The sequence below is a fragment of the Benincasa hispida genome, chromosome 3, assembly GCF_027475165.1.
Source record: "Benincasa hispida cultivar pf3 chromosome 3, pf3_genome.v1.1, whole genome shotgun sequence".
Taxonomy (NCBI): Eukaryota; Viridiplantae; Streptophyta; class Magnoliopsida; order Cucurbitales; family Cucurbitaceae; genus Benincasa; species Benincasa hispida.
In genome coordinates this window covers 60,157,145-60,166,702 of record NC_143480.1, presented here as the reverse complement: position 1 = coordinate 60,166,702, position 9,558 = coordinate 60,157,145, and the positions used below count along the sequence as shown (strand labels likewise).

General features: G+C 26.5%; 1 protein-coding gene across 1 annotated transcript; it reads left to right on the top strand.

The window, feature by feature from the left end:
• Nucleotides 1–5,937: 5,937 nt before the first annotated feature.
• LOC120072861 (zeatin O-glucosyltransferase-like) lies at nt 5,938–8,628 on the top strand. The gene is made up of 2 exons (XM_039025387.2): nt 5,938–6,831; nt 7,783–8,628. The coding sequence occupies exons 1-2, from the start codon at nt 6,022–6,024 to the stop codon at nt 8,422–8,424; spliced, it is 1,452 nt and encodes a 483-aa protein (XP_038881315.1). The 5' UTR covers nt 5,938–6,021; the 3' UTR covers nt 8,425–8,628.
• Nucleotides 8,629–9,558: the final 930 nt, after the last annotated feature.

The window sequence follows — 9,558 nt, the reverse complement described above, 5'->3', positions numbered from 1 at the left end:
CGAGGAAAAAACGATGAGAAATGAAATGTATTGGGCCAAAAATTAAAGCATATGAGAGAGGAAATAAAAGACGAAAATGATTTATCAGAAGTAGATAAATAGTCTCCTTCTATATACTAAACGTAACAATTTTTTTTTTTTTTAATTTTTTAAAAGCATAAATGCAACTTTTGAGAGCTCAATAATATCTTTTATATGACACATTGATTTTCGTTCTTATACTAACCATAAAACAAACTTAGTTATTTTGCTAAAGTTAGATATTAATGAAACTTTTGATGTCTAGTTATATTTTTGAAATAAAGTAACAACAGTGTGTGCTTGTGTAGAAGATTAAGAGTTCGGAAGTGGACAGATGATCAAGAATTGGGAAGTGGTATTATAAATATATATATAATCTTAAGGACGTTCAAAAGTGGATAGAGTGGTAATCATGTTTCTCTTCTCACAAGCAGATGATGCACTGCCATTAGCCCTGTTAGATTCTTCTCGGTCAACACAAAGAAAAGAAATACTTTCTTTTTTCTTCTATTTTTTTTTTTAATGTTATAAGCTTAATTTTTGGATCTAAAACTAATGAAAAATATGTGTTATTGTCAAAAAGAGCTTAGTTCAATGGGCATTAATATGGATTGAGAACTAAAATATTTGTGATTCAAATCCTTCATTCACATTTGTATTAAAATATATATATATATATAATTATTTTTTCAGATCTGAAAATTCTATATATATATATATATATATATATATTATTTGAATCGAAGTTATATCGAATTTAGTTTCAAAGCAGTAGTTTGTTCGAATAGAATATGTATATAAACACAATATGTACATATACCACACACATGAAACAAACAACGGACTGAGAAAGATTCACATGATGGGTGAAATCATAAAACTGAGTGCGGCGTTATTCCCCAAATGTTACGGCTAGATAACATTTTGCCTTTTTCGAAGCAAAAAATTTACCGCACCAACACAACCAAACCAAAATGGTTGGGTTTCCATTTATTTTGCAAGAAAAAAAAAACAAAAAATAATAATAATATATATATATATATATATATATATTTAAATGGCTCTGTTCTTCCCTATATTTAAAATGTTTTAGGACGGAAATATTGAACTCCTAATTTTGTACAACTTTTCTTAAAAATAGTAATAAAATATCGATTTTGATTAAATATTTCTAAAAAAAACTGTAAATACAAAAATTTTAAAAATAAATATTTTATAATTTAAAACAAGTTAACATGTCTATTATTTATATTATATTTATATTAATGATATTTTATTATTTATTTTTATATTTTATGGATTTTTCTACGGTATAATGTCCTCATGTCATATTGAACACATGAAAATGTAGGAATATCGATGGAAATAGCGACATGTTGACGAAAATTTAATACTATGGTTCTTCCTAATAGTTGTAGATTTTTTATTAATATATATTTAAAAAAACTGTGAGAAATATTTAGTGATTTTTTTTTTTATAATATATAGAGTGGAGTAATCAATCTCTAACTTCAAGATCAATATTTCAGACACTGTAACAGTTGAACTATGCTAATTTTAGCAAATATATAAGTGATTTTGAAACTTATTATTGAAATATTATAGTTTTATACGTTGTCCTGTCTTTAAAAGATGAACTATATATTATTTTTTACTGATCTTTGTCTCTTTTAAATATTAATTAAATTTATTGAAAATGAGTTTGAAATTTAAGGATGCAACAAATACCAGAAAATGGTAATTGGTAGGGTGGCTTTAACCTCGTCTTAGTAATAAAACTATAATATTTCAAGAATAACTTTCAAAATAACTCTATAGTTCTAATAAACATTAAAAATTCCAATAGCAGCCTCAAATCTGCATTAGTAAAAAATTAATTTTTTAAATTAACTAAGATGGAGGATTGTTAATATATATATATATATATTCTTTAAAATGAAAAATATTAGCAAATAATAAAGTAAAATTATTATATATATAAAAAAAAGTCAAACTAAATCTATTATTATTCGTTTCTTTTTAATAACTTACTAGTACCAATAATTTCTTTTTTCGAAAGAAGTAGTCATCAATATTTTTTTTTTATTATGTTTTAGTTTTTCTTTATATAAATATTATAACAATAAGTACGAAGTATAGAACTTTTGATTTGGAAGAGAGAAAAAAAAATTCTTATAAATAAAAAAATCTAAAAAATATTTACACATCATAACAAAAAGTTTCAAAAGTGTACTGTACTTTTGAAACTTTTTATTGTAAAGTGTAAATATTTTTTAATATTTTTTTTATATTTATAAATGTTCCTTTAAAAAAAAAAGACAATAAGATTCCGTTTAAGTGGCAATCTAAAATAGATATATGAAAATATGAGATTTAGTCAAACAAAATTGTATTTAATATTTTTAGATATGTGTTTGATAGTGGATTTAGAATCTAAATTCAAAATTTAAATAATATTTAAAAATGTGTTTAATCACGTATTTATAAATCATAAGACTAATTAGAGTTACACACTAGTTGAATATAAACTATTATTAATTAATTTACGAACTTGATTTAGGTTAAAAAATTTGTATAATTATTATTTTGTAATATCATATGATATGTAATATATTAAATATTAAATATCTTAATTAATTGAGTTACGTGGCATTAAATACTATTTGTTAACATTTCTCTTAATCTTTTTTATTATTATTCTCCATTTTAAAATTTTTAATTCAAAATCTAACATCGAAAACATTAAAAAAAATGTTGTTTTTAAAATTTGTATTTTTTGAATCATAGAATACAAAAGTAGTTTTCGATAACTGAATTTAAACGATAAATATTCGCCAAACTTATTGAATCTGAAAAGCCTAAAATTGAATGAGTTGTCCTCTAAATAATTCTTTAGTTCTGTTTAGTAACCATTTACTTTTTTGGTTTTAGGCTTTTGAAAATTAAGCCTATAAGCATGCATTTCACCTCTAAACTTCTTCATTTGTTATCTACTTTTTATCAAAATTTTTTTTTTAAAAAAAACCAAGTCAACTTTTTAAAACTAAAAAAATAAATTTTTAAAAATGTGTTTTTGTATTTGGAATTTGATTAACAACTCAAATCTTATACTTAATAAAAATGTAAATTATTATAAGAATTAAAGAAAACATTTTAAAATTTTAAAAACCAAAAACTAAAAACAGTATAATTAACAAAGGAGGGCCTTAATAATTGGGATATACTCCCTTTCACAATCGTATGCAATTGAAACGTGTTTTTAAAATACAGTGAATGATGAATAAATTCATTGATTTTAAAATGAGAGTCAAATTTAAGAATTTAAAAATTAATTTAAACCTTTTTTATATAAAAAATTGTTAAGATTCCAAAAAGACTTGTGTGAGATTGGTTTGGACTGTTTGGCAAATTTGAATGTTTTTTAATTTATAAATCATTTGGATTGATTCAATTTTTTATAACAATTGTTTTTGTCTAACTTTTACTAAATAATTTAAACGAAAACAAAGTTACTTTCAATTCAGAGCATATAAATTCTTAAAATAATTATCTTCAATTTGATATAACATATCAATATAAAATAATTGAATTAATAATACGCTAGCTATTTATCATAACAAATTGGTATTAATTTATTAAAGAACATAATGTACTTTTTCAAGTATAAAATTAACATTTACAAAACACTATTTTACATAATATCACAGGTGGCTTTTATAAAAATATTATTGACATATCAATTATTTTAAAAGGTACAATAAAATTTTTTAATATTAATTGTTGATGGATGAAAATGTCGAACTCTCACTTTTAAAGAAACATCAATGTAATTCTAAAAATATTATAAAAAAAAAATTAAAAAAAATTAAATTAACAATTAAATAAGATATGCTTTTTTCAACGATATATTATTTTTTATATTAGTAACATTTTGTTACCTATATTTTATAGGTTAAAATATTATTTTTGGTTTCGAAATTTGAAGTTTGTTCAATTTTAATTCTTATAGTTTCATTTGTTCAATTTTAATCTCCACACTTTCAATAAATTTGAAATATTTTAGTATGAGTTATTAGTTTATTGTTGATTTTTTTTTAAAAAAATATTTATTATCTATTAGAATTTTTATTATACTATGTTATAAATATATTCCCATATTATATTTTCTTGTTAAAAAATAACTATTAGTATTAATTAATTTTAAGGTACTAATCTTAAAATTTATTGAGTACCAAAATTAAAATTAAACCATTGAAAAGGACAAAAGAAATAAAATTTGAAGAAATTTCAAAGTATTTTAACCTATTTTATATTTCATGGATTTTTTAAGCCTGTTTTCAAATATAGAAAATGAGTTGACTTATTTATAAATATAGCAAAATGTTACTGTCTATTAATAATAGACGGTGATAGACACCGATAAATATCTATTAGTATTTAATATTATCTATAACTAATAAATAGTGATATTTTACTATATGTAAAAATATTTCTAATAATTTTGTCAATCCATTTTTTTTTATATTAAATATCGATGTAAATGTTGCCTTAAATATTCTACAAAATTATTCCATTTTATTTGCATTATTAAAATTAGGTAAAATCACAGACAAAAAAGATTAAACATTCTATCCATCCTCTAAAACGTGTCCCAGTTTATAATAATAGACCTCGGATTCCATAGATTCAATAAAGGAACATATTTTTTTAACTTAAAAAAATTATAATTTAATCTGTAAACTTTCATTTTACCCTGACTCCAATCAAGATCAAATTTATTTCTTCTCGATCTTTAAACCTCAAAAGTTAAAAAGTTATGTATTTGAATATTTTTGTGAATTTTAAATTAAGATGTTACAATTTTTTAATAAGAGAAAATTTTTCTCTCCCCTATAAAAATAATCTCAATTCATGCATAATATATATATATATATATATTAAATATAGATCAGAAAAAAATATTTATTAAATATAATACTAACAAACAAATAAAAATTAATAAAAAAAATAATTTATTCTTCGAACTTTAGTATTGTATCAATCAAAACCTTAAACTAGTATCAATTTAAAATTTAAAATTTTATAATAGTATCAATTTACACCTTTCTATGGATTTTTTTTTTTTTTTTTTAAAAAAAAGATTGTATGAGATTTATAATTGTTCCAACTCAACTCCTAGATTGTCATACTGAATTAATATAATTAAGGAACATTCAATTTAGATTATGGTTGAAAATCATCCATGCATCAATTCTCACGCGTATTTAGGATTCTGTAGACCTCGAATTAACAAAATAAACAATTAATAAAATTAGATGCATCAAAAGAAACTCTAACTAAGAGTCTAAATTGTTATATATAAAATGATAAGTCTCATCGATATTTATCCAAATAAAATGTAACGAAGAGTATAATGTGATACACCTACACGATTTCGAGATTTAGAGTATGTTTGGGTTTAACTTTTCAAGTATTCAATTTTGAAAATAAGTTATTTTGAAAAAAATTATAGTGCTTGGTAATCACTCATAATAGATTTTGAAGCACGTTCAAAATGTATTTTAAAAAGTTTTTATCTTTAAATAAAATAATTTTCATGAAAACACTTATTTCTCTAATCAATCTAAAAAGACCCGTAGATTTTTACAACTACTAGTTCAAAGTTATAATATATACAACCTAATATTTAGAGGTATAAATAGATAATTTTAAAAATAATAACAATAAAAAGGAAATATATATATATATAGAGAGAGAGAGAGAGAGGTAGGCGCGGCCAACCTTATTGTTATTTAAATATATATTGTGGACCACAAAAAAAACCATGAAAGCTTGATGTGGGGCAGATGGATGTGTATATATAAAATATATAATTTTAAATATAAAAAGCATAGTGCAAGGGATTTTTTTATATAAACTTGTTCTTGGATTCCAAGCTATTATCAAACAGAAACACCGGAAAAAAGAGAAAAACGAAGCCTCCCCATCTTTTTGTTCCTAATGAATAACCAAAACCATATCATCCCTTGCAACGTCGTAAAAAATTACAACTACTTTCGAGTAGTTGTTGTTATGGTTCCTTTACCTGCACAAGGTCATTTGAATCAACTACTCCACCTCTCTCAACTCCTCTCCACCTTCGACATTCCGATCCACTTCGTCGGCACTGCCACCCATAACCGCCAAGCCCAACTACGACGTGTTCACAACGGTCAAACCAACCACCCGATCGAATTTCACGACTTCGACATCCCTCCATTTCCCTGTCCTCCGCCGAATCCAGCTGCAACCCATAAATTTCCCTCCCACCTCATCCCTTCCTTTACGGCCGCTGCCGTCCACCTTCATCGCCCTCTTCTTGCCTTCCTCCAAGCCCTCTCGTCAAAAGTGAAACGACTTGTCGTTATTCATGATTCGCTAATGTCGTCTGCCATACAAGGTGTCGACAGTCTCCCCAACACTGAAACCTATAGCTTCCACACTGTATCGGCCTTTGCCATCGCTCTTCACAGCTTGGAGCGTAAAGGGTTTGTCTACGGTCGCAACGACGGTGAAATGACAACGATTTATGAAGAATATTTTCCAAAGGAATTGAATGTGGTGTCCATGGAAGAGTGTTTTCCAACAGAGTTTTTAGAGCTCATTAGAACGCAGTTTCGTCAGCTGCCAAAAATGGGAGCTGGGAAAATTTATAACACTTGTAAAGTGATTGAAGGACAATTTTTGGATGTGATTAAAAGGGTTGAACCTGAGTTTCGTCATTGGGCTTTGGGTCCTTTCAACCCTGTCAAAATCTCCTCCTCCATGCAGGTATGGTTATAGCTAGTCATGTTTCGAAATGCATTCCCTCCCCTCTCCCCATGATTGCTTTTTACTGGTTAAAATTTTACACTATTTGTCCACATAAACTTACAACTGATATGAATTTATACTATTAATCTCAAAATTTGAAGTTTGATCTCCTATCCTCTCTATATATATATATTATACAAAAGTTACCATTTTTATTTTGCTTTTAAGAATTTGGATGCGTGAGGTGATTTTAAGTATATCACTAAAGAGCAAATGTGGGTGTGTATTCATATACAATTAAGCAAAATATTAAGTACGTGATCAAATAATTATTTTAAGAAGTAAAAATGGTTATTTATTATTATTAATGAAAAATACTCAACATCCCTGCATCTTCTTCTTCTTTTTTTTTTTTTTTTTTTGTGAAACTAAATTAGTCCAATAAGATTTTGTCACATGACAATTTTATATTTAAAATTTTTACGTTTTTAATGTCTTGGTGTTTGACTGGGTTGAGTTACACAAAATATAAACGGAACTCATCAAGTAATCAGGTAATCTTCCAAATAATTTTTTAGGATTTCACTGTGCACCTATTAAAATTTACTATGCAACAAATACTTTTTTTTTAAAAAAATTGATTCGGTTTTTTTACTGTGAAATAAAAAGGTTGCATGACGATGGTTCTTTCTTTAAAGTTTGATTTTTTTTTCTCTTTAAAAAGGTTTGGAAATTAAAATAAACCTTGAAAATAAGCTTTTTAACCAAGGGAAAAAGGAAAAAAAAGTAAATACTTCGGAAGTTTAGGAAAATAATAACAATTTTTATTTTAATTGCTTAAAAAGTTAAAAATAATTAACCTTTTTCACATAAAAGATCAATGAGACAAGGATAAGTAGAGTTTTGATGGATGATTTGTTTACCAATTGATTTATTGGTTGATATATTCCAAAATGGGGGCAACAACAGTCATGTTCTAGCCATAGCTGCATGGCATGGCTAGATCAACAAGAGCCAAGATCAGTGATCTACGTTTCATTCGGGACAACGACAGCCATGAAAGACCAACAAATAAAAGAAATAGCAATTGGGTTAGCAAGAAGTGATCAAAAATTTATTTGGGTCCTTCGAGATGCCGACAATGGTGACGTATTCAACACAAGCGAGATTCGAAAATCGAAGCTCCCAGAAGGATATGACCACTTAATTGGTGATAGAGGATTAGTAATAAGAGACTGGGCACCGCAAGTAGAGATACTGAGCCATTGGGCGACAGGAGGGTTCATGACGCATTGTGGATGGAACTCGTGCATGGAGAGCATGACGACAGGGGTCCCAGTGGCTGCTTGGCCAATGCACTCCGACCAGCCCAGGAACACCGTGCTCATGACTATGGTATTGCGTGTAGGGGTGGTGTTAGAGGAGTGGCGACAGGAGCTGGTGACAGCACACGCGGTGGAGGAGGTGGTTAGGAAGTTGATGGTGTCGGAGGAAGGGGCGGAGGTAAGGAGGAACGCAGAGAGACTAGGGAATATTGTGCGCCAGTCGGTGGAAGACGACGGTGAGTCTCGTCGGGAATTTGAGGCTTTTGTTGCTCATATTAGCAGGTAGATTTAGTTCAAAATGGATGTGTTTGAGAAAAAAATAATAGAGAGAATAATTAGTGAGAGAATTAAAATTTTCTTTTGCAGTATCAATTTACACTATGCTTTAGAATTACTTCTTCGATAAAAATTATCTTGTGAAACTTATAATTTGTATTAATTAAAATCTTGATTTTTTCATAAAGAAATCAATCTAAATTCATTGTTATTATTGCCGACTCTCATACATGTGCGAGCTTTTTCAGACACAGGTTGTACAAAATAGATTATTAAAGTAGATGTATGCATGATTTATACAGAAAATTTCAACTGGAAATTTAAATTAACTTAAGAAACTTTAGAGTTTAATTTATGCCTACGATATATATTATCTATTTTTTGAAAACAAAATACGTTAAATCAAAATATCATCAATAATCTTGAAAAAAAAATATTCACATTAACAAGTTAATCAACAAGTAAACTTTGTTAATATAGTTCACCTTTGTTGAAAAGAAATGCATAAAAATATGAAAGAAAGTAAATTCATTATTATTACTTGCTCATAAAAAATATAAAATTTAACCCAAAAATGGGACCCCACACCATAGCATTTTTCTATTGAAACAAAACCTTATATCGATTTTAGAGAATCTTCCAACTTTTTCAATACAACTTCAAAGAGATTATTTTTTCCTATATATGTAGGATACTTATCCAAATATTTTCTTATAGTGGATCCCACAATCATACTTTGGTTTATTCTACTAATCATACATTTATTATCCTATCTCTTTATTCTTATCGTCCTAAATCGGATCAATCCACAATTCTTATTCAAGAATCATATACATTAAAATGTAATATATATTATAAGTCAATAGAGTTAGGCTCGTATTAGCAAATAAATATGAAGTTTGTTTATACACTTAAACTAAATGCATCAAATTCAAAATGGATACAACTTTTAAGATTTAATTTAAATTTCTATTTCAATTTGGGTCGAAAGAACTATATTTAAATAGTGGTAAAAGAAAAAGAAAAAAAAAAAAACACAAAACGACAATTGCTAATATTTTCCAATTACCCCAATTTCTAAGATGTGCCCAATAACACTAGGAATCTGATTACAACTTAATTGGATAAAAATAATTACAGTTTT

Excerpts from the sequence above, each read along its gene's own strand:
- LOC120072861 (XM_039025387.2), top strand. The coding sequence starts at position 6,022 with ATGAATAACCAAAACCATATCATCCCTTGCAACGTCGTAAAAAATTAC. Across the intron at positions 6,832-7,782 it reads AAATCTCCTCCTCCATGCAG|TCATGTTCTAGCCATAGCTG; the intron begins GTATGGTTATAG and ends GGGCAACAACAG.